General features: G+C 43.1%; 1 protein-coding gene across 2 annotated transcripts in view; it reads right to left on the bottom strand.

Annotated features, from left to right (window-relative positions):
- The window catches only part of DNAH3 (dynein axonemal heavy chain 3), a 212967-nt gene that overhangs the window by 79264 nt on the left and 107365 nt on the right, over positions 1-26338 (bottom strand). For both annotated transcript variants that reach the window (XM_077986427.1, XM_077986426.1), the window contains 9 exons: positions 25730-25821; positions 22541-22760; positions 21492-21626; positions 18435-18546; positions 15576-15817; positions 11475-11575; positions 8867-8972; positions 6238-6367; positions 3894-4139 (listed from right to left, as the gene is read on the bottom strand). In XM_077986427.1, coding sequence (XP_077842553.1) covers positions 3894-4139; positions 6238-6367; positions 8867-8972; positions 11475-11575; positions 15576-15817; positions 18435-18546; positions 21492-21626; positions 22541-22760; positions 25730-25821 — 1384 coding nt within the window. The remainder of the gene's footprint in view (positions 1-3893; positions 4140-6237; positions 6368-8866; positions 8973-11474; positions 11576-15575; positions 15818-18434; positions 18547-21491; positions 21627-22540; positions 22761-25729; positions 25822-26338) is intronic.

The following is a 26338-nucleotide window of genomic DNA, read 5'->3' on the forward strand; positions in this document are numbered from 1 at the left end:
CCGCCTGCCTCAGCCTCCCAGAAGTGCTGAGATTACAGATGTGAGCCACTGTGCCTGGCCGAGATATGATTTTCATATTTCAAATTGCTTGAGATTTTGAAAAGACAATACTCAGTGAGGCATAAGGGAAGTTTAGCAACCAAAAGCTTTAAAATGTTACCGACCTCTTGACTCAGCAATTTTATTTTAGGAAATCATCATGAGGAAATAACATGAATTAAGCAAATATGTGGCCACTAGAATGTTGTTAATGATAGGAAAAACTAGGAGATAAAAGTACAGAATGATTTTATATTTTAAAAACAAACCTGGAGATACATACATGCATAAGAAAATGTCTAATTGTCATCAAAATGTTAATCGTGGTTGTCTTTTTATCACATATTTTTATTGTACATTTTTTTCTGAAAAAATAAGAATGAACTTCATACCCACCATGATGGCTATTATCAGTAAAACATACAGAGAAAATACAAGAACTGGTGAGGATGTGGAGGTATCAGAACTTCTGTGTATCGCTGGTGGGCATGTACAATATTGCAGCCTCTATGGAAAACATTACAGCAGTTCCTCAAAAAATTAAACATGGTATTAACATATGATCCAGATTTTCACTTCTTAGGATAAACACCAAAGATAGCAGAGACTCAAAAGACAGTATTCGTACACCCATGTTCATAGCAGTTTTACTTGCCATAGCCAAAAGATGGAAGCAACTCAAGGGTCCACTGACAGATGGATAAACAAAACGTGGTGTGTACATGAAACAGAATATATTCAGCCTTAAAAAGAAAGGAAATTCTGACACATGCTACAACATGGATGAACGCCGAAGACATTATGCTAAGTAAAATAAGCCAGTCACAGGAAGACAAATACCGTATGATTCCTCTTACATGCAGTACCCAGGGCAGTCAAATTTATGGTGACAGAAAGTAGAATGATTATTTCCAGGGTAGGGGTGGAGAAGGAGCATTGGGGCAGGTACTGTTTAATGAGAACAGTTATGGTTAGGGAAGGTGAAAAACGTCTTGGAGATGGAGGGAGGTGACGGTTGCCCAACAGTGTGAATGTATTTAATGCCACTGATTTGAACAATTAAAAATGGTCAAAATGGTAAATTTGGTGTTATGTGTATTTTACTATGACAATAAAATAAGCAAAATCATCCAAACCAAAAACTCAATGAATGCACGACAATCTGATTAATGGATTGGTACAGAGACAGAGCCTCCATGGGGTTCATCTTGCGAAAGGAGCATGTCTTGGGCCCCCAAAATCATTAAGCTAAAAGGAAAAGTCAAGCAGGGAATCGCTTAGGGCAAACCTGCCTCCCATTCTATTCAAAATCACCCTTCTGCTCACTGAGATAAAAGCTTATCTGATTGCCTCTTTTGGAGAGGCTAATCAGAAACTCAAAAGAATGCAACCATTTCTCTCTTATCTACCTATGTCTTGGAAGTCTCCACCCAGCTTCAAGTTGTCCTGCCTTTCCAGATGGCACCAATGTTCACCTTACATATGTTGATTGATGTCTCATGTCTCCCTAAAATGTATAAAACTGTGCTCTGACCACCTCGGGCGCATGTTGTCAGGGCCTCCTGAGCTATGTCAAAGGCGTGCATCCTCAACCTTGGCAAAATAAACTTTCTGAATTAACTGAGACCTGTCTCAGAATTTTGGGGTTCACAACCTGACAGATGGCCATGTGTCACATGAAGCATGCAAGCTGTGCAGAGAAAGAGTATGTGGCAGGCGGTAATAGTATCTACTTGCTCATTCATTATTTCATTATTATGAAAAAATTCAAACATACAGAAACATGGAAGACATTGTACAGTGAACATTTGTATACTCACCTTCTAGATTTTACCATTAGCTTTTTATTTGTTTTAGTACATACCTGGTCATCCCTCTATCCTTCCTTTAATCTATCTTTTTTACAAAAAAAATTCAAAATTAATTGTTAAGCATCTACACACTTTCTCATAAATACTTCGGCGTGCTTATCACTACCTAGTGTTCAGTATTTATTTATATATTTTTTCCGTTGACATAAATCTTACAATGACATGCACACATCCTAAGCCCACATTTACTAAGTTTTGGCAAATACACATATTTGTGTAATCCAGGTCACTCTTAAGATATGCAACATTAGTGGCTCCCCTGGAAGTTCTCTCGTGGCCCTTGATACACGTTTTTTTTTTTTTTTTACAATTGCAAAAAGTAAAGCTATTTGGGAAGTATTTATAGTATGATCTTTTTGTTCTAGGAATACAGAAAAAACTGAAAGAAAACATAGTGATATTTCTGGAGCGTGGGATTACCATTGATCTTAATTTTGTTCTATTCCTTTCTCTGTATTTTCTAAATTTTATATAATGTCTTACTTGGGTGGTAGAAAAACAAAACAAAAGCTACTTAGAAGAAGCATCTTCCTTGTAAGAAATGATGCCACACACATAAGAATATTTATAGTCACTAAATGATCAGTTTGAAGTTAGCGTATGTAGCAAAATTGGAAACATTTCAATATGATATTAAAATATAACTGCAGGCCGGGTGCAGTGGCTCATGCCTGTAATCCCAGCACTTTGGGAGGCCGAGGCAGGTGGATCACTTAAGGTCAAGAGTTTGAGACCAGCCTGGCCAATGTGGTGAAACCCCATCTCTACTAAAAATACAAAAATTAGCCCGGCATGGTGGTGCACGCCTGTAATCCCAGCTACTTGGGAGGCTGAGACAGGAGAATCTCTTGAACCTGGGAAGCGGAGGTTGCAGCGAGCCGAGATCGTACCACTACACTCCAGCAGGGGCAAGAGAGCGAGACTCCATCTCAAAAATAAACAAACAAACAAACAAAAAACTATAATGACAAAATTAAAAGAAATATTAATACCGTAAGTACCCTATATGAAGGCATGTCAACACACAACAGAAATAGAAAGGAATAAGAAAAACACAAGGGTCTGTATTTCTCTTTTTTTTTTTTTTTTTTTTTGAGACAGAGTCTCGCTCTGCCGCTGGGGCTGGAGTGCAGTGGCCGGATCTCAGCTCACTGCAAGCTCTGCCTCTCGGGTTTACGCCATTCTCCTGCCTCAGCCTCCCGAGTAGCTGGGACTACAGGCGCCCGCCACCTCGCCCGGCTAGTTTTTTGTATTTTTAGTAGAGACGGGGTTTCACTGTGTTAGCCAGGATGGTCTCGATCTCCTGACCTCGTGATCCGCCCGTCTCAGCCTCCCAAAGTGCTGGGATTACAGGCTTGAGCCACCGCGCCCGGCCGGGTCTGTATTTCTCATTTTGTTTTGGTGATGAAATTATAGGTAATTTTTGCAAAAATAAAACAGTCATATCATCTTTTTCTAAATTAAAAAAGTGGTAAAGTATTCCATAAAACCCTGACTTCAGGACCACCCATGGGCCAACTCCTTTTTTTTTTTTTTTTTTTTTTTTTGAGACAGAGTCCAGTTGTGTTGCTCAGGCTGGAGTGCAGTGGCATGATCTCAGCTCACTGCAACCTCTACCTCCCTGACTCAAGCAATCCTCCTGCCTCAGCCTCCTGAATAGCTGGGATTACAGGCGCATGCCACCATGCCTGACTAATTTTGTTTGTATTTTTAATAGAGATGTTGGCCAGGCTGGCCTTGAACTGCTGACCTCAAGCGATCTGCCTACCTCGGCCTCCCAAAGTGCTGGGATTGCCAGTGTGAGCCACCATGCCCAGCCAATGATGATATTTTAATTCTGTCATTCCTTATACATTTATTAGCCACCATGCCTGGCCTTCCTTGGCTTTTGTAAAGGGCTCACCTGTCTGCATATTCTGCTTGCATTTAGAACACGTAATTAAAACTATTATACTAGAACATAACAAATGGGTTCTAAATTACCTCTTTCTGGAAAGGTGTTGTTTTTGGTGAGTTTGACGCTTTTGGGCCTTGGGTGGTTATCATCCATGCCCATGATCAGGTTGCGGAAAAACACATCAAATTTCTTTCTGCTGTCTGCATTGATGGTGCCAGCCACGGTCCACACCAAGGAAAAGAGAAACAGTCCTTGGAGCCAGAGAAAGATTTGTTGACTTGACAGGCCTTCACCTAATTCCATTTCCTCCTCTTCTACTGCCCTGATTTCATCTATAAGTGAGAAAAGCGAATCTCAGGACAGAGTGCAGAATGCCATAGATATAAGGGCTGTGAACTGGTTGGCTTTGCCTTTGAAGGGTCTGGCCCAGAGGGGCGACTGATACTGGCAGAGTGCCTATCACCTACCAGATCATTATCACATGCAATTTTTTTTTTTTGAAACAGGGTCTCACTCTGTCTCCCAGGTTGGAGTGCAGCGGTGCAGTCACAGCTCACTGTAGTCTCGACCTCCCAGGCTCAAGTGATCCTCCCTCCTCAGCCTCCTGAGTAGCTGGGACCACAGGCACTAGCCACCACATCTGGCTAATTTTTGTATTTTTTTGTAGAGATGCGGTTTTGCCAGATTGCCCAGGCTGGTCTCGAACTCCTGAGCTCAAGCAATTCACCCACCTCGGCCTCTAAAAATGCTGGGATTACAGGCGTGAGCAATATTTTTATTTATATATATAATTTTTTTATTTATATATATATACCACTATATAAAATATATATAATATATATAAATATATATAATATACATAAATATATAGAATACATATAAATATATATATATATTATTTTTTTGAGCTGGAATCTAGCTCTGTCGCCCATACTCGAGTGCAGTGGCACGATCTCGGCTCACTGCAACCTCCGCCTCCCGGGTACAAGTGATTCTCCTGCCTCAGCCTCCTGAGTAGCTGGGATTACAGGTGCCCGCCACCATACCCAACTAATTTTTGTATTTTTAGTAGAGATGGGGTTTCACTGTGTTGTTGGCCAGGCTGGTCTCGAACTCCTGACCTCGTGATCCACCCACCTCAACCTCCCAAAGTGCTGGAATTACAAGCGTGAGCCACCGTGCCCAGCCTTTGCTGCAATATTTTTATTGCGGTAAAATACATGATGTATAATTTACCATCTAACCATTTTTAGTGTATAGTTCAGTGGTATTAAGTGCATTCATATTGCTGTGCAACCATCACCACCATCTATATCCAGAACTGGATATAGAAGCTCTTTGCCCATTAAACAATAACTTCCCCCTCCATCCTCCCTCATCCCCCTTGCAATCAGAACTCTCCTTTCTGTCTTTATAAATTTGGCTACTCTACTTACATTATAGAGGTAGAATCGCACCGTCATTTTGTGACTGGCTTATTTTCTTAGTATAATGGCTTTAGTGTTCATCCAAACTATAGCATGCATCAGAATTTATTTCCTTTTTAAGGCTAAGTAGTATTTCATTGCAAAATTACAACACATTTTGCTTATTTGTTCATCCATCAGTAGACACATGGGTTGTTTTCACCATTTGACTATTGTGAACAAAAGTTCTATGAACATGGTTATACAAATATCTGATCGAGTCTCTGCTTTCAATTCTTTGGGGTTTATATCCAAAGATGAAAGTGCTGGATCAATAAGTCTACATTTACTTTTTTGGTTTTTTTGGATATTAATCTCTTATCAGAGAGGAGGTAAGATGGGGGTCCTGCTATGTTCATCTCCCTCTAGGATATCCCTGTGAGGTAAAAAGGGCAGGAATTACTACTCTCATTATGTGAATGAGGAGCCTTAGACTGAGGAACAATGGGATAATTTGCACTAGAATGCCCCCCAAAAATCAATATCAGACAAAGACTAAACACATGGATTTTCCCTACCAAACTCTACTATCTGCACTCCAAGGGCTTGCTTGTTCTAGACCAAACAGCCAGTCTTGTTGTAATTCAATGGGGGCCAAAGAGAGGTGGGAGCAGAAAAAATAGTCAAGGTAGGCCAGTAATCCCAGCACTTTGGGAGGCAGAGGCAGGTGGACCACTTGAGGTCACGAGTTCAAGACCAGCCTGGTCAACATGGTGAAACCCTGTCTCTACTAAAAACACACAAAAAAATAGAGTGGTATGTGCCTTAATCTCAGCTACTCAGAAGGCCAAGGCAGCAGAATCACTTGAACCTGGCAGGCGGAGGCTGCAGTGAGCCAAGATCATGCCACTGCACTCTAGCCTTGATGACAGAGTGAGACTTCATTTCAAAAAAAAGTAAAAGAAAGAAATAGCCAAGGTCGACCCATCCCCCATGTGGCTGAAGAATCATGGCTAGCACTTACCAAGTAGAGAGGAGTACAGTCTCATCATTGAGAAGGCAAGGTGGATGGGAGACGTTTGGACAACAAATTTACAATGAAGGCGACCAAATTCCAGGCAGGGCTGGACAAGCCACATGAACATGTCATTGACCTGAAAGTAGAAAGCTCCATGAGACTTGGAGACATGATCAACAAGTGAGTTGAAGACCAAGAGCTTGGCCTACCTCCTGAGGCTAGAGATGCTGGTTAGACTGCTGATTTTACATGTAGGTGCCTTGGGGGAAAACTTACAGGCAACAAAACTCCTATCTCAGTGTCCTCCTTCAGGGTCCTAAGACTGTTGCCCACAGGCCATGTTAACTCAGTTTCCCATCCACATTCCACTGCCCAGAGCTGATACTCAGAGAGGCTTGGAAACACTCTGGGTCAGCTACAGGACACATAAAATGTGTTTAGAACCCAACTACTGTATCTGCCTTTGTTTCTATAAAAAGTATTAGGAATTCTAAACAACTAATTTACAAATGACTGATAGACACTGGTGAGGTGGGACTCCTGTATAAATTAGTCAAACAGAGTACACAGCTAATTTGGGGGGCTCATTTTCAGTAATTCACCACGTGTATGGGTAGGTTTATATGTTCTTATTTGGGGGTATCATGATTCTTGCCTCTAGTATCTGTTCTCCGGTCCATTTACTCTTTTAAAAAGTTATCCGGCTTGCTTTTCTTGTAATGCTTTTTTAAACTTTTAACCTTTGTTATACTTTTTTAAAAGAGATTTATTGATTTACTTAATTTTGTTGTTGTTGTTGTTGAGACAGAGTTTTGTTCTGTCGCCAAGGTTGGAGTGCAATGGTGTGATCTCAGCTCACTACAACCTCCGCCCCCCTGGGTTCAAGCGATTCTCCTGCCTCAGCCTCCCTGAGTAGCTGGGATTACAGGCATGCACCATCATGCTCAGCTAATTTTTGTACTTTTAGTAAAGACAGGGTTTTACCATGTTGGCCATGCTGGTCTCGAACTCCTGACCTCAAGTGATCCGCCCGCCTCGGCCTCCCAAAGTGCTGGGATTACAAGCGTGAGCCACCACACTCAGCCTCTTTGTTATACTTTATTTGCAACTTTCCCTATACACTTTTTTTCTTAAGAAGTAGGAAGGCCATCACTAAATAAATACACACTTAGGTGTGGATCTATATGGATAATACATGTATGTGTAGAAGCATTTATATGTATATATAAAAATACAGGTATACATGGAAATGTGGTATATCAATTCAGTCAACAAATATTTATTGAGCATCTACTAATTGCACGGTAGTAGTGCTGGGGATAAACAATGGAAAAGGTAGATAAGGAACTCTCGTGGAGTTTACAGTCTGAGGGGCAGGGAAGACAAACAATAAATAACTAACCTAGCAGGGAAATCAGTAAAATACCTACAGATCATGCAAAGTCCTAGCAGGAAACACTAAGGTGTTATGGTGAAGAATAACAGGAAGGGTTTAAATAGGGTAGTTAAAGAAGGCTTCCTGGTGGAGGAGATTTTTATGTTGAGAACTACATGATGAGGGTGAGCCAACTCTGAGATAAACTGAGGCAAGAGTCCCAGGAATAGGAATAAAAAGAGCAAAAGCCTTGAGGTGGTGAAACCTGGGCTTGTCTTGGAAACAAGACAGGACTGCTGGAGACTGCTAAGCTAAGGCTGAGAAAGAGCAGGCAATGAGATTGCAGAGGCAGGTGGGGCCAGATCACAGAGTCTCATGGGCCCTGATAAGGAGTTAAACTTTGTGCCACGGACATTGGGAAATCCCTAAATGACTTTACATATATGGGGACTCGGCAGCTTTTGGTGTGTGTGTGTGTGTGTGTGGACTGGTGCTTGAATGTGCACGTGGATATGTACTCATGTTTACATATTATCCATGTATGTAGGTGGTGACAGACATGGAACCGTCCTACATAATCCCCCAAAGAGTTTCCATTGTGGGAATAGACCCTTCTTGGATTCCTCAGTGGGAGACTTTCCTAAGCATTCTATTAACACAGGGGAGGGCAAAAGGGACCACAGACATCGCTACTCCCTTCCTGCTTCCGGGTCTGAGAGTGTGGTCAGGTACCCGCCTAACCTGAACTTTTCCACCTCTTTAGAGAAGGGAAGAAGGGAGTGGTCGCTCACAGTAGCTGCAATGAAAGCACTTCTAACTGGTTCCAGCTCCCCCAAGGTGGGAGGTGCAGAGTCCAGGTTACAGGGATGGGAATTGGCAGTACAAAAAGGAACACCTGGTCCATCTCTAGAGCAGCTTCTACAGACATTTCTGTTAGTGGGGCAATGAAGAAAGAGGTGACATTTCAGCTTCCATAGAGAACACTCCTCAGCACTGGGATTCTCCACTAGGGAGCCAGGGAGTGATGGGGAAGGAGGAAGAGGAAGGAGAAATTGACTGCACCACCCCATGCCTACCATATGGAGAAGAAAGTTGGAAAAATGGCAGGCAGCCAGGAAACAAGATAACTGGGGACAACAAGGGAATTCCCTGCCCCTTCTTGCCTCCTGGGACTAAGAAGGTGAAGATGTACCTAGAAGACCCTCTAGATGAAAAGCAGGGAGACAGGAGGAGGGGAAGGAAAGGGTCTGAGAGGCTCACCAATTCCTTGTGCTCCTCAGTGAGACTGGAGGGCAGGGTGTCCATGTAGGAATCCTTCAGAGGCTTCCAGCCTAGCTGATGGGGCTCCATGTAGATCATTCCACACCTGGGAAGCACAGAGGACCAGTCTAGGTGCTTGCTTGTTTGTTACTAATACGGGTTAACGTTTATTGAGCATCTACTGCATGTCAGGCACCATGCTAGGCATTAATGGATCTTGACAATAACCTAGTCCCCTGGGTTTACCCACCTTGAATCCTGTGTTCATCTGCCCCTTGATTTCTTTCCTTCATATACAGTTTTATGGCATTTCTATATGTTCCTAAAATGTTTGTTTGTCTGGAGACAGTGTATTGCTCTGTTGCCCAGGCTGGAATACAGTGGTGCAATCTCGGCTCACTGCAACCTCCGCCTCCCTGGTTCAAGTGATTCTCATTTCTCAGCCTCCACCTGGCTAACTTTTTTGTATTTTTAGTAGAGATTAGGTTTTGTCTTTAGTACAGACAGGGTTGGCCAGGCTGGTCTAGAACTCCTGGCCTCAAGTGATCCACCCACCTGGGCCTCCCAGAGTGCTGGGATTACAGGTGTGAGCCACCGGTCTGTTCCTAAAGTGTTTATATTTTTACTTTAGTTGTTTTTAACAATTTAAAAGGGGTACCATGCTATAGATAATATTTTGATCTTACTTTTATTACTATATAATAATAATATAGTATATAATAGCATATAATATAACCATACAGTATATATAATTATATTATATATTAGTATATAATAATATAGTATATATTAGTATATAATATAACATTATATTATATATAATATATTGTAATTATAATTATATTTATAGATATAATTATATTATTACATTATTTGTATTATATATAATATTGCTAAGATTTTGTCCTTAATAGAGTTACTAAGATTTATTTATATAGTTGCATGTCAGTGCAGTTCTTTTCAGTACTTTATTATACATATTATAATTTCTGATTCTCTTATACTTTATTCACTCTTTTGTTGTTGTTGTTGTTGTTTGTTTTTTAGATGGAGTCTTGTTCTGTCACCAGGCTGGAGTGCAGTGGCATGATCTTGGCTCACTGCAACTTTTGCCTCCTGGTTTCAAGCAATTCTCCTGCCTTAGCCTCCTGAGTAGCTGGGATTACGGGCACCCACTACCACGCCTGGCTATTTTTTTGTTTTTTTTTTGAGACGGAGTCTCGCTCTGTCACCCAGGCTGGAGTGCAGTGGCCGGATCTCAGCTCACTGCAAGCTCTGCCTCCCGGGTTCACGCCATTCTCCTGCCTCAGCCTCCCGAGTAGCTGGGACTACAGGTGCCTGCCACCTCGCCCGGCTAAGTTTTTGTATTTTTTAGTAGAGACGGGGTTTCACTGTGTTAGCCAGGATGGTCTTGATCTCCTGACCTTGTGATCCGCCCGTCTCGGCCTCCCAAAGTGCTGGGATTACAGGCTTGAGCCACCGCGCCCGGCCCTTGTATTTTTTTTTTAGTAGAGATGAGGTTTTACCATGTTGGACCAGGCTGGTCTCAAACTCCTGACCTCAGGTGATCCGCCCGCCTCGACCTCCCATAGTGCTGGGATTACAGCATAAGTCATCGCACCTGGCCACCAGTTAACTTGATTAACAGGCATTTGGGCTGTTTCCAAGTGTTTGTTACTGTGAGTTCTGCCACTGTATTTTTTGTACAGATCTCCTATTGCACATGCCAAAAGTTTCCCTTGGGTCTGTACTTAGGAGAATACAGAGATTCAACTTTAGGAGATAATATCAAACTGTTTCCAAAGTACTCGCTGGGTTTTAGACTCCCACCAGTAGTGTGGATTGAGGGCTGATTTTATGACAAATCTAAATGCATGAGAAATAACACAATGCTAAGCAAATTAACGCAGGAACTGAAAACCAAATCTCATATGTTCTTACTTATAAATGGGAGCTAAACATGGAGTACACGTGGACACAAAGAAGGGAACGATCCCTGGGCATGGTGGCTCACGCCTGTAATCCGAGCACTTTGGGAGGCTGAGGCAGGCAGATCATGACATCAGGAGTCTGAGACCAGCCGGGCCAACAAGGTGAAACCCCGTCTCTACCAATAATACAGAAATTAGCCGAGCGTGGTGGCAAGCACTTGTAGTCCCAGCTACTGGGGAGGCTAAAGCAAGAGAATCGCTTGAACCTGGGAGGCGGAAGTTGCAGTGAGTTTAGATCACGCCACTGCACTCCAGCCTAGGTGACAGGGTGAGACTCCGTCTCCAAAAAAAAAAAAAAAAGAAGGGAACGATAGATATGGGAGCCTACCTGAGGGTGGAGGTTGGAGGGTGGAGGAGGGTGAGGATGGAAAAACTACCTGAATAACTGGGTGACAAAACAATCTGTACCCCAAACCCCCATGCCATACAATTTACTCATGTAACAAAGCTGCACATATACCCCCTGGAACCTAAAAAAAAAATTGGAAAGAAAAATAATAATAATATAGATGATCTGTGAGGGCTTCATCACATTTGTGAAATTTGAGAGCTTTCTCTTCTGCTTAGGGTGAGTGGGGCCACACTGTCCCCTGGAGTGCCAGTGAGGGCTGCCTCACCTGCTCACAGTGGCTGGAGAGGCCTGCTCGAGGTCGGCCGGCTCGAAGATCAGGCTCATCTTGGAGTTCATCTGGATAATTTCTCCACTCATGAGACACAGCTAAAAGTGCAAAGCAGAGGGTAATGGACAAGGGAAGAGCTTAAATTCCATCTGAAAGTAAAAGGTCTACAGTCAGACAAAGATGGTTTGATTCATTCCATAAATATTTCTTGAGTACTTACTATGTCCCAGGCACTGTTCTAGGCGCATAAAATAAACCAGACAAAATTTCCTATCCTCTTGGGGTTTATATTCTTCTAGGAGATGACAGACAATAAGCAAAATAATAGTGTTCAAAATGCAGAAAAATTAAGCAGAAGAGGGGGTTGGAGAACCCTCAGTCAGGGTTGAGTGAGCTGCAATTTTTGGTTTTTTTTGAGACAGAGTCTCGCTCTGTCGCCCAGGCTGGACTGCAGTGGCCAGATCTCAGCTCACTGCAAGCTCCGCCTCCTGGGTTCACGCCATTCTCCTGCCTCAGCCTCCCAAGTAGCTGGAACTATAGGCGCCCGCCACCTCGCCCAGCTAACTTTATTTGTGTGTTTTTTAGTAGTGATGGGATTTCACCGTGTTAGCCAGGATGGTCTCGATCTCCTGACCTCGTGATCCGCCCGTCTCAGCCTCCCAAAGTGCTGGGATTACAGGCTTGAGCCACCGCGCCCAGCCTGTGAGCTGCAATTTTAATGGGAAGACCAGGACATCACTGACCTTAGATGCAATCTCAGATGAAGGATCGAGAAGTTATCAGACCTCACCAAATTTCCTGGTGCCTTTCTCAATATTTAACATCGAACTTAACTGCACAGCCACATCCTTTTTTTATTTGCTCAAGTCTTTCACAAAAGACCCGAATTTGAACACCCGCATGGACTAATCCATAGCAGGAGGGGCAAAAGCCTTTCCATAAATCCTTTTTATTTTTAATTTTTATTTGTTTTTGAGACAGGGTATCGCTCTGTTACCCAGACTGAAATACAATGACACAATCACAATCACTCCATCCTCGACCTTTGGGGCTCAAGCAATCCTCCCACCTCAGCCTCCTGAGTAGCTGGGATTACAGGTGTGTACCTCCACAAGTGGCTAGTTTTTTATTTTTTGTTTTTCATTTTTAGATTAAATCAGTGATACCATAATATATTTTAAAAATTTTTTGTAGAGACAGGATCTCTCTATGTTGCCCAAGCTGATCTCAAACTCCTGGTCAAGCAATCCTCCTGTCTCTGCCTCCCAAAATGCTAGGATCACAAGCATAAGCCACTGTGCCTGGTCCATAAATCTTTTTTAGAATAGAATGAAAGAGGCCAGGCACAGTGGCTCATGCCTGTGTTCCCAGCACAGCACTTTGGGAGGCCGAGGAAGGCAGATCACTTGAGGTCAAGAGTTGGAGACCAGCCTCGCCAACGTGGTGAAACCCCATTTAAAAATACAAAAAAAAAAAGCCGGACACGGTGGCACGCATCTGTAATCCCAGCTACTCCAGAGGCAGGAGACTTGAGGGAGGCGGAGGTTGCAGTGAACTGAGATCGCGCCACTGCACTTCATCCTGGACAACAGAGGGAGGCTTTGTCTCAAAAAAAAAAAAAAAAGAAAAGAAAAAGAAAAATCATCAGAATTTCTAGTGTGTAGCAGGTAAAACCCTGTAGGAAGTAGTGCAATTACACAGGAAAGCCTTGAAATATATACTAAGTCAATGGCACTGTTTCCCACTCACCAAAATGGATTCCAGTGAGATGTTTAAGTTATAAGAAAAGGGCTGAGGCCCTCTTCTCCCAGGGGAGAAGAGAAAATACCACTGATTCATTATGCTCATCCTAATTTGTGATTAAAAACTTCCCTGCACCTTACTTGGCCTGCATCAAACACAGCTTGAAATAGGTCACCGCCTGCATCCCCAGGAAGATCACAGCCGTTATAAGGCTGACACCACCAACCGTGTCATCTCTGAATATCAAGAAAACGAAAACAGACCCACACCTGTGACTGTAGTTTCATTTACACCCAGAGCAGAGGAAACCATTAGGAAATTCACTGATTGTGACTGTCTTGATACTTCTAATCTCAAGACCAACCGATACATCTGTACAATTAGTTTATATAATATAGTCCATATCATGTAATAAAACATTTCCATTTTTGAATGTTATATAATCAAAATTATGCACATGCTATAATTAGTGGATGTGTATAATTTGGATAATTAGCCCTTTCGTTGTTGAACATGACTCACTCTTAGTCTTGTGACATTTAAACACAGTTAGAAAATATATTTTCATTTGATAATGATGATTATCCAGTGAAGGAATTCTTCCTTGAAATGATGATAAATTTTATTTTAAACAGTTATATAGCATTTGCTATATGCCAGGCACTATCAGAAGAGGTGTATAAATAGTAACTTATCTCATCTTCTACTTTATCCTAACAGTATAAGGTAGACACTATTGTCCCTACTTTACAGATGATGAAATTGGGGCTTCAACAGACTAAATAGCTTGTCTGAGGTTGCATAGTGGGAAAGTGGCAAGGCCAGGATTTGAACCCAGGCTGTCTGGCTCCAGAGTCCAAGCTCTTTTAGCCACCATACATACCGTGGTGCTATACTTATTGTGGTACCACTGTACTTATTTTTCCAAAGATTGGTGGTATTTTTCCAAAGATTGCTGTATTTCCCAAAGGTGCAGGCATCTGTTTGGACTCCTAACTCTACTATTGAGCTGTGTTTTAATGGGCAAATTACATAAATTCCATCCCATATGCTCCTTTTTTTTTTTTTTTTTTGAGACAGGGTCTTTCTCTGTTGCTCAGGTTAGAGCACAGTGGCACAATGAAGGCTCACAGTAGCATTGACTTCCAGACTCAAGTGATCCTCCCACCTCAGCCTCCTGAATAGCTGGGACTACATGAACTCACCACCATGCCCAGTTAATTAAAAAAATTTTTTTTTTTTTGTAGAGATGGCTTACTATGTTGCTCATACTGGTCTCGAACTCCTGGGACTACATGAACTCACCACCATGCCCAGTTAATTTAAAAAAATTTTTTTTTTTTGTAGAGATGGCTTACTATGTTGCTCATACTGGTCTCGAACTCCTGGGCTCAAGCAATCTCCTGTCTCAGCCTCTGGGATTACAGGTGTGAGCCTACAGGGCCCAGTCCATATGCACTTTTGCAATGTGACGTGTCTGCCTCCATCAAGAGGTGAAGTCTATTTTTCCACTTCCTGGTCAGGACTTGCGACTTCCTTGACCAACAGAATGCAGAAAAAGTGATGCTTATCAGTTTTAAGCATAGCCCTTAATATCTTGGAAACTTCCACTTCCTGACTCTTGGAAATCACCCACCGCATAAGTAGTGCCACTACCAAGACACCACCAAGTGAAAAGCCGAAGCCATGAGAAGTGGCCTGGAAGAGGAGGTATAATTTTTAGAGAGAAAGAAAAAGAGAGAGAGAAAGAGGGGCCGAATGTGATTGTGCCACCAGGCATTGAGTGAAGACGCCATCTTGAATGCAGATTTTCTAACCTGAGCTGTCTGAACTGACATCAAAAGAGAGACCAACCGGCCAGCTGAGCCCTTTGAAAATTCCCAGCCCACAAAATCATGAGGAAAAGAAATGGTTGTTTTAAGCCATTAAGTATTAGGGTGGTTTGTTGCATAGCAATAGTTAACCAAAACATATCCCGCAGGTACTATGTATGTGCAATCTCATTTAAGTATCAACAACCTCATTTTATTACTACGTTTCTACAAATGAGAAAACTGAGATTCAGAGAAGTTACGCGACTTGCTCAGTAAAACGCAGCTCAGTTGCAGAGCTAGGAGTCCAAACCGATGCCAACACTAAGGCTTACTATTCAACATGGTCTCTAAACATGTTTAGCTTACCAACTACAAGTACAAACAGAGCATAATTCATGAACTCATTACTATTATTCTCCTGTGGGGCATTTACTCTTAGTGCAATACATGTATGTCTCTATATAGTTTTGATCAGTCGCTTACTTCAATAAAAGAGTTTATGTCTCACTCATGGAAAAGTGATATCAGGCTCAATACTTACCTTTTTATTGTCATCCAGAACAGTGTTCATATTTTCAATCCAGACAGCATCCACCGGCCCATCAAATATAATCCACTTGCGATCATCAGAGAGTGAAGACGCTTGCTCCCGGAAAGCATTGGCAAGGACACCATCCGTCCACTCGTGGCTCACTTGGTCAAAGCACCCATACAGCTGCCCCATCGTGATAGCCTTGGGGTTGATGATCTTGTACTCCACAGCAAACTCCTCCATCTGATTGGCTGGGCAAGAAGGTTCAACACGTTATAAAGGCTCTGGTGAGACCAGAACATTAAACAAAAGATGATGTCATCTCAATAACCAATCAACTTTTATAAATATGCTATATGAGGGAAATCCTTCTTATAAAGTATGTGCTTAGTTTTTATAGAGATTGGGATCCGGGGCCAGGAGCAGTAGTAGCTCACACCCATAATCCCAACACTCAGGGAGGCCGAGATGGGAGGATCACTTGAACCTGGGAAATGGAGGCTGCAGTGAGCTCTGATTGTACCACTGCACTTCAGCCTGGGCAACAGAATGAAGCCCTGTCTCAAAAAAAAAAAAAAAAAAAAAAAATGACTGGGACATCTGGATAGGCAATGCATCACATTATTCGGTTACTATAGCCTTTGGTTTCTCACCGTACTTTCTTCCAGTCCTCATTTCAAACAGGGCAAATGTGCTAGTCAGATCCAGGACTACTTGCTGGGCACAGTGGCTCACACCTGTAATCCCAGCACTTTGGCAGGCCAAGGCAGGTGGATAACTTGAGGCCAGGAGTTTGAGACCAGCCTGGCCAGTATGGTGAAACCCTGTCTCTACTAAAAATACAAAAATTAGCTGGGGGTGGTGGTGCATGCCTGTAAACCCAGCTACTCGGGAGGCTGAGGTAGGAGGTGGAGGTTGCAGTGAGCTGAGACCATGCCACTGCACTCCAGCCTGGGCGATACAGTGAGACTCTGTCTCAAAAAAAAAAAAAAAAATCCAGGACTAAAGACATCTGACTGCCCTCACAGAACTCAAGCAGGAAGGGAAAGTGATACCTATTATCAGCCCTCTATGTACCTGCTCTCACAGCCACCCTTAGAACCTTGGCTTTTCAAACTCAAACAGGCTGAAGAAAGAAATTAAAAATGAAAAGAATGGATCAGAACCTTGGCTTTGATTTGAGATAAGGAAACAGGAAACAGCTGACAGGTAAAAAGGTTCTGAAAAATGATAGTTACTTTTCTGTCTCTGAAGGGCTAGCCTGGTGCCGAAATCTTTCTTGACTGCTCAGGAAATGTCATTTGTTCCCAAGAAATACACACTGGAGTATTAAAACTCAACTGGAACGTACACGCTGATGGATGGCACAGCATATGTATTTAATAACAGACAAACCAAAAATGACACTTTCGTGGAATCCTTCAAAGTAGGGAAAGGTTGAAGTGCTTGAGCCATGAACTAAATAAAGAACCTTAGCACTTCTGGGCCAGGTGTGGTGGCTCATGCCTGTAATCTCAGCACTTTGGAACGCTGAGGCAGGAGGATTGCTTGAGCTCTGGAGTTCGAGACCAGCCTGTGCAACATGGCAAAACCCTGTCTCTACAAAAAATACAAAAATTAGGCGGGCATGGTGGCACAGGCCTATGATCCCAGCTACCCGGGAGCCTGAGATAGGAGGATCTCTTGAGCCCAGGCGGCAGAGTTTGCAGTGAGCCGGGACTGTGCCACTGCCCTATCTCTAAAAAACACTTTTAAAAATTAAATAAATAAAAAAGAACTATTCTGCAGAATCCTGAGGCAAACACAGTGGTAGCCTCCTCTTTCTTCACTCAGTTTCTTAAAGCATATTAAAATGCTAAAAATATTTTATATTTTATTATATTCTATTATTTGAGACTGGGTCTCACTCACCCAGGCTGGAATTGCAGTGCAGTACGCAATCAGAGCTCACTGCAGCCGCAAACTCCTGAGCTCAACTGATCTGCCCACCTCAGCACCTCAAAGTGTCGGGATTATAGGTGTGAGCCTCCGTACTCTGCCTTAAAATTTTTACTTAAATTTGAGATGCCCAAATTAGTTATCAAGGCTAGGATAACCCCCAAAACATAACCTCAAAAACCAATCATCAAATGTTATTAGAAAAAAATTTTTTAATGAAAAACTTGAAGCAATGCGTGCACAAAAAGGAAATGCTTTTATAAAACTACAGATTTGCGTTTTATAAAAACAAAAAACAAACAGACACTCACACAGACAAAAGCCACAATTGTTTCTCTGGCAATAAACGTAGCTTCTGTTTGTTGAGTATGCACTGTGCTCAGTTATTTACCTGCATACTGTCACTTAATTCTCACAACAATCCCATTTTTACAGCTGGGAAAAGAGAGGATAAGACAGGTTTAGTCATTTGCCCAAGTCTGAGTCTGATTCAAAAGTAGGAGCTCCTATCCTTGACTTTAAAAGGAAGGAAAGAAGGGAGGGAGGGAGGGGAAAAACTAAAAGGAAGGGAACAGGGAAAGAAGAATAGAAGCAGCAAAACCATGCAATGATTTGCTTTGAGACTAATTTTAAGGCCAATGACAAGAGTTTCTCTTTCACTGGGGGACCTTCGGAGAAACCACTGCTTGGCATTTGAGAAAATTCTTCCAGGCCTTAATGATATGCACACGAAATCCCTTGTTATTATAGAAGCACCCCACCCCCACCCTTTATTTTCTGCTTGCAGACATCTGTGTGTCGTGTTCTATTTCTAGCTCTGACGTCACGATCGAGACCTGATAAGACTAGCAGCCTGGCATTATCTCCATGGAGCCAGCCAACCGAGCGAGGAGTTCTGTCCTCCCTGGAAGCCAGGGATGTGAGCTTCACCTGCGTGTAAATCGCCGAGAGCTGCAGCCAACACTTTATAAGCAGAGGTCTTGCCGCCCATGGGGTCTCCCACAATCATGTAACCATGTCTCACCAGCATCATTTCGTAGATCTGGGAGGAGACATCATTCATAAAAGAAGTTAATCATTGCAACGCTCCCCTATTATGAGTTAGTCAGAAGTCAATGAGGAATGAGGAGTCAGAAGAGGATTCTCACAGTCGCTTCTACCTCTGGAGAGCTACGGTTCTTTTCGTAATCTACAGTTCACATATCTTTCAGATGAATAAATATATGTATGCATCTCAGATTATTTAAAGGCCGGGAACTACCATTTGCTCTGTACCTTGTCTATGTTAAGAATCAACTGATAACCCAAATTATTTAATCTACTCCGATATCACTGACCACCTTTTACAAATGGTAAGACTGAGCCCAAGAGAGGTTAAATACTTGCCCAAGTTCATCAGTGATGGAGCCAGAATTTGCAGACAGAGCTATTTGACTTTAATGCCTCTAATATTTTCATGACACTATTGCCATTTACTTTTAAAGAGAAAAAGAAAATGGCGGTCATTTTAGCAAACTGTGTTTCTCCTGGAAACTTTCTTTCTTGAGATCTGCTTTGGTCATTTCCATTTATGTGAATTTTATGGCTTAAAAAAATTTCCTCCTTTAGACTATGACTCCCTCAGAGAAGGGGAACACAAGCAGCTTTTTATTTTAAAGATAAATTCTTATTATTTTTCACCTTGGAGGTAAGCAGTAAGAAGCATCTAAATGAAGGTAGTGACAATGGGAATGGTAGAGAGAGGAACACATGTCATTCAGCAAATATTTGTTGAGCATCTACTATGTGCCAGACACCGTTCTGGGTGCTGTAGACAGAGCACACAACAAAACAAACAAAATCTCTAACCGTTAAGTAGGGTTGACATTCAGGTAGGTTTGAAAGCTACTGTTTGAAAGTTACAGAGCAGAGAACAAGACAAAATCCCTAACCATTTAGTAGGGTTGACATTCAGGTAGGTTTGAAAGCTTGACTGTGCATCAGAAATAAGAGGAAGGCTGGGCTTGGTAGCACACGTCTGTAATCCTAGCATTTTGGGAGGTCAAGGTGGGTGGATCATTTGATGTCAGGAGTTTGAGACCAGCCTGGCCAACGTGGTGAAACCCCATGTCTTCTAAAAATACAAAAATTAGCTGGGCATACTGGCGCATGCCTGTAATTCCAGCTACTCGAGAGGCTGAGGCAGTAGAATCTCTTAAGCCTGGCAGGTGGAGGTTGCAGTGAGCTGAGATGACGTCACTGCACTCCAGCCTGGGTAATGGAGGGAGACTCTGTCTAAAATAAAAAACAAAGGAATAAGAGAGGAAGACATTAATCACTCATAGCCTCTCACATTCCTCCTCACATTGTGACGTCAATATGCAAAAGGGCAGGTAGCTCCAGACACCTTGTTTTTGAAAATATTACCTTGTTTTTGTAAATTGGTACTAAGCTATATGAAAGTTCATCTGTAGGTCTTCAAATTACTTTGAAATACATCAACAAGTAAGATGGATGGATGGATAAATAATCAAGCAAATAGTATACAATATTTATTGTAAAATCTGAGTGGTGAGTACATGAGTGTTCTCTGTACATTTCTTTCCAATTTTCTGCATGTTTAAAATGTTTCGTAATAAAATATTGAAAATTAAAGCTCATGCCTAGTTAAAGAATGGTCCTTCTGCAAAATCTCAATCATAAATTAGGGTTCAAAATTGGTTTAAATGAGTTGTGTCAAAAACTAGCTCACTTGCTAATACAGTAGGGAAAAAGTGATTATTTTTACCACAAGGCAGTGTGATCTCAGAATCTGGAGACCTGGGTCCTAACATGAACTTCACTTGTAACTCGCATTGTGACTTTGGGAAGTGCTGATGCCAATGGTGCTGACGATGATGGCGGAGATGGTGGAGTTGATAATGATATAGCATCAGGTACTATGTGTAGCGCTTTACACACCTCTTCTCTCAAAATTGCTCCAGTTTACAGATGACTGAGGGTAAAAGAGGTGAACTAATTTGCCTAAAATCTCACAGCACAAAACTGATGGGATTTGGGAGGCTGAGGTGGGAGGATCACCTGAGGTCAGGAGTTTGAGAGCAGTCTGGCCAACATGGTGAAACCCTGTCTCTACAAAAAGAGTAAAAAAATTAGCTGGGCGTGGTGGCATGCACCTGTAATCCCAGCTACCCAGGAAGTTGAGGCAAGAGAATCACTGGAATCTGGGAGGCACAGGTTGCAGTGAGCCGAGGTTGCGCCACTGCACTCCAGCCTGGGCAACAGAGCAAGACTCCGTCTCAAAAACAAACACACACACACACAAAAACTGATGGAGTGAGTAAGTGGATTTTTTGGTTTTGGTTGTTTGTTTTACCTCCATTTCTTTCTTCTTCTTCTTTTTTTTTTTTTTTCTTTTTTTTGAGACGGAGTCTTGCTCTGTTGCCTAGGCTGGAGTGCAGTGGCCTGATCTCAGCTCACTGCAAGCTCCGCCTCCCGGGTTCACGCCATTCTCCTGCCTCAGCCTCCCGAGTAGCTGGGACTACAGGCGCCCGCCACCAAACCCAGCTAATTTTTTGTATTTTTAGTAGAGACGGGGTTTCACTGTGCTAGCCAGGATGGTCTCAATCTCCTGACCTTGTGATCCGCCCGCCTCGGCCTCCCAAAGTGCTGGGATTACAGGCGTGAGCCGCCGCGCCTGGCCCTCTTTCTTCTTTTTTTTTTTTAAGAGTTGGGGTCTCACTCTGTCACCCAGGCTGGAATGCAGTGGCATGATCATAGCCCACTGCAGCCTCAAACGCCTGGGCTCAAGCCATCCGCCCACCTCAGCCTCCCAAGTAGCTGGGACTACAGGCATGGGCCATTACGCCCAGCTAATGTTTTACTTGCCTTTCTACACAGGCACCTCTGATTGCTGTCACTTCAGTTCCAGTCTCCTGTAAGTCTTTACTGTTTGCTGACTCCGGCAAACAGTAAAACAGGCACATTTACATGGGTTAAGGAACCAACCTGGATAATTTTCCCTATAAACCAAGGTACTGGCTGGAGTTTCATCTTTATGATGTTATCATTCAGCACTTTCAGAAAAACTTCATAGTCTGGCTTTGGAAGAACAACTCCAGGAAATAAATCAGATATAATTCCCTGTTAAAAAGAATTTAAAAGAAAGTGGAAAGGATTAAGTATCATATACGTGACTTCAACATTTTCCTAAAATGAGATGTATCAACAACAGAAATCTTTGAAAAATTCCAGACCTCATTTTTCTTACACCAAAACTTGTCTAAAATTACAAATGAAAACACTATACAACATAATTTCTGGCCAGGCGCCATGGCTCATGCTGGTAATCCCAGCACTTTGGGTGACTGAGGTGGGTGGAGCACCTGAGTTCAGGAGTTCGAGACCAGCCTGGCCAACACGGCGAAAACCTGTCTCGACTAAAAATACAAAAATTAGCTGGGTGTGGTGGTGCGTGCCTGTAATCCCAGCTATTCGGGAGGCTGAGGCAGGAGAATCACTTGAATCCAGGAGGCGGAGGTTGCAATGAGTCGAGATCATGCCACTGCACTCCAGCCTGGGCAACAGAACAGAACTCCATCTCAAAAAACAAAACAAAACAAAAAAGACCCTATAATTTCTCCCCCAAATAATCTTAAAAGTCAGCAAATATTTAGTGAGTCTGGATTATCTTCCAGTCGTTGTACTAGGATGAACAAGATAGTCATGACTTCTGTCTTTATGAAGCTCAGAGCCTGGCAAGTAAGATTAAATTAATAACAAAAGGAAACTAATTAAATTGGATAAAAACACTTATGTATACCCAAAAGCAAATATTATCCTATCGGCGAAACCATTTTTATTAAAAATCGGGCAGAGATGTTTGCTATCACTCATTATTTAACATTTGTAGGGAGGGTATCAGGTGGCAGAGATGCTGGCCAAAGAAGGGAAGATGTCAGGAGATGGAAGAGGATATGGGGAAGGCACCAAAGACAACGTTTCATCTTCCAACATTGAGCCTTGGTCCTCAGCCAAGGTTCCGAACCACTACATACCTGAAACAGAGGGACATCTTGCGCTAAGAACTTGGCCAGGTTGACATCAAGCAATGCCCGGAGCAACAGGACACTTTCGTTCTCCTCTGGATACTTGAGCTTCAGGTTTCCTGCAGCAGTAAGCACAGACTTGACAGCACGCATGCCGTAGTCATAGTGATGCTGAGAGGACAGTTGTTCCGAGCACAGGCGGTAGGTTGCAACGATCTTCTGGGCAAGACTAGGAGGGCAAAGACATGTATGAGACACCCACAGAGGACCACATCCTGCCCAGCAGACATTCCCAATATCCTTGTTCTTGCCCCACCAGCAATCAGGCTTGCCCACGGACTTGATGGAGAAGCCCTGTCCTTTAAGGGTCTTTTAACAGAGTTACCATAATGAGGTATGGAAGCATGAAAAAAAGCATGTGCACATATATGTATAACATGTATGGTATATGAAATCATATGTTTTTGGCCAGGTGCAGTGACTCATGCCTGTGATCTCAGCACTTTGGGAGGCTGAGGCGGGAGGATCGCTTGAGGCCAGGAGTCCAAGACCAGCTTAGGCAACATAGTGAGGCTCTGTCTCTACAGAAAAATTTAAAAATGAGCTGGGCACGGTAGCATGGCACCTGTCATCCCAGCTACTCGGAAGGCTAAGGGTGGGAGGACCTCTTGAGCCCAGGAGTTCAGGGCTGCAGTGAGCTGTGATTGCATCACTACACTCCAGCCTGAGCGACAGAGTGAGACTCTGTCTTTACAAAAATAAAAATTAGATTAAAATAAATTGTATGGTGAGGCTGGTGTCGAATTCCTGACCCCAAGTGATCTGCTCACCTCAGCCTCCCAAAGCGAAGGGATTACAGGTGTGAGCCACCATGCCCGGAAGAAATTGTATGTTTTATACCTCTGTATGTATATATAAATGTATGCACACACATATACACACACACAAGTTAGGGAAGAACATATCAAACTATCAGGGATATTAACTCCTGGAGAGTGGAACTATGGGTTACCGAGGGGAAACTCACTTTTTTCATTTCTGTCGCATTATAATTTTTTCAATGTCCATTTTACTTTTTAAATTTAAGAAGGTCAGTACAAATTGTAATACACTCAGCCCACAACACACAGATGCTTACGTGCACTGCATACTTACGCACACACTGCAGTGCACATAAGTGTACATGTGTTGTGTACCGAGTATATTAAATTTTGAATTGGGTTTCTTATTCTTCCTGGATACACGGGTGGACCACATTTCCCAGCCTGCCGTGCAGTCAGGGGAGGCCACATGCTACTGAGTTCCAGCCAGTGCAATGTGAATGATAGTGACTGACATATGTCAATGGCAGGGCAGGCCCACGAAAACCTCCTCCGCGACAGCCTCTGTGCCATTCATGGGCTGTAGCCATGAACTATAAGCAACCTGGGTAACCATGGTAACTATAAGTAACCATGAACTGTAAGTAACCATCCCTTGGGGGAGAAGTGCCCTTGATCACAAGCACCCACTTTGGATTTTCAGACAAGATCGGCTGCGTTTAGTGTGGTATGGCCGTAGACTCATTTGGGATTTTCAGCGAGTGAAAAATAAACTTTGCTATGCTAAGCCATTGAGATTCAGGGGTCAGTATTACCCTAACTAATATACTTATGCACTTTTCTCTCAAAGAGATCCTCTTTACAAAACTGATTTCGTTTAAAAACAAAGACTTTGTGTTGTTCACCAGCACCCAGCACAAGGCTGGGCATAAGGTTGCTGGCTCAATTAAGGTTTGCTAATTAAATAAATAAATGAATTGAGTGAGCAAATCAATGCATTCCTGGTTACTATAGAAAACAATGAGTTAGGCCGGGCGTGGTGGCTCAAGCCTGTAATCCCAGTACTTTGGGAGGCCGAGACGGGCAGATCACAAGGTCAGGAGATCGAGACCATCCTGGCTAACCCGGTGAAACTCCGTCTCTATTAAAAAATACAAAAAACTAGCCGGGCGAGGTGGCGGGTGCCTGTAGTCCCAGCTACTCAGGAGGCTGAGGCAGGAGAATGGCATAAACCTGGGAGGCGGAGCTTGCAGTGAGCTGAGATCCGGCTACTGCACTCCAGCCTGGGCGACAGAGCGAGACTCCGTCTAAAAAAAAAATAAAGAAAGAAAGAAAACAAATGAGTTAAATGTCATATGACTGAGGCAGCCTCTTGGCCTAGGAAGGGTGATATCATTCTATTGAGAATTTCTGCAGCCCCTTGGATTATAAACAAAGACACCCAGGCCATAAAGACATTCATTGTAACAGAAAGTCAACTGACGTGATAAAATTTAGAATGAGAGCAATACAAGCCATTTTGCAATGATTATTCATAACTCTTGGTACATGTATTACATGTATGTGTGTACACACACACACACACACGAAGACACCGATCTGCGTATAAGTGTGTGTCTTGGAAACTGGACAATACTTGAATGAGAGACAACCTAGTTAATTGGAGGCAATAAACGTTATATTAATAATTTTTCCTCTTCAATTCTGGAATAATTGCATATGTTTTATAGTGTTGCTTTTTTTTTTTTTTTTTTTTTTTTTTGAGGCAGGGTCTCACTCTGTCACCCAGGCTGGAGTGCACTGGTGAGATCTCGGCTCACTGCAGCCTCTGCCTCCACGGGTCAAGCGATTCTCCTGCCTCAGCCTCCCGAGTAGCTGGGATTACAGGTGCGTGCCACCAAGTCCGGCTAATTTTTGAATTTTTTGGTAGAGACGGGGTTTCCCCATGTTGGCCAGGATAGTCTCAAACTCTTGGCCTTAAGTGATCCCCTGCCTTGGCCTGCCAAAGTGCTGAGATTACAGATGTGAGCCACGGCACCTGGGCTTGTTTGTTGCCTTAAGCCATTGAGTAATGTGGGTATGGATGTGTCAGAGTGAGGCGTGGGGAAGATATAAGTAGCTACTTTCTCTAATAGAACTCAGGTGTATGTAAAGAGAGAGCGGGGCCCTGCCCTGGGAATCTGGGCCATTTCCCCATCAGAAATGGGGCAAGACCAAGGCCAGGGCTATGTGCTCTCAGACCATCCAGTAAGCTGAAGCAAGTTTCTCAAGCTTCTCTCTTTTATCCCAATGGGCAAACCACCTTGAATCTGCCACGCACACAAAAAGCCACTATTTAAAGCCCTTTAGAATGCACTGGAAAACCCATGTAACACACCTTCTGGAGTCCAGAAACCCCATGGAGTAGAGGGAGATTTCTCCAATGAGGGCGTAATCTGGCACCATCATGGCCACTGTCCGGAACAAGGCCTGGAAAAGAAACAATGAATCAGACTCGGAACATGTGCAGTGAATACTGAGGGAAGGCACATCCACAGAAGCAAAGGGAAGTAGCACGGTCCTTCAGGCCACTCCAGTGACAATCAAGGCAAGCAGGACTGGGGGACAAGTAAGTGCAGATGGACCATCCTCAGTTGGCCAATGCATGGCTCAGCCGACCTCCCTACTGGCCCTGTGCGGGTACATGTCGTTACTTACCTTCGGTCCCTCAGTGGTTCTGTGGAAGGCCCTAGGTGCTGGTACACCTCATTCTCCTATGCCAAATGAGGACACCTCATAGCATCACTCAACTGTTGGAGCTTCCCAGTGTTCAACATGGACATCAGAAGTCATTTAGGAATGCAGAACCAATAGGTATCAGAAGAAGTCAGACAGATCTTTTCTAAGACAGAGTCTCTGTCGCCCAGGCTGGAGTGCAGTGGCACGATCTTGGCTCACTGCAACCTCCACCTCCCGGGTTCAAGCAATTCTCGTGCCTTAGCCTCCC

The sequence above is a fragment of the Macaca mulatta genome, chromosome 20 (assembly GCF_049350105.2).
Source record: "Macaca mulatta isolate MMU2019108-1 chromosome 20, T2T-MMU8v2.0, whole genome shotgun sequence".
Lineage (NCBI taxonomy): Eukaryota > Metazoa > Chordata > Mammalia > Primates > Cercopithecidae > Macaca > Macaca mulatta.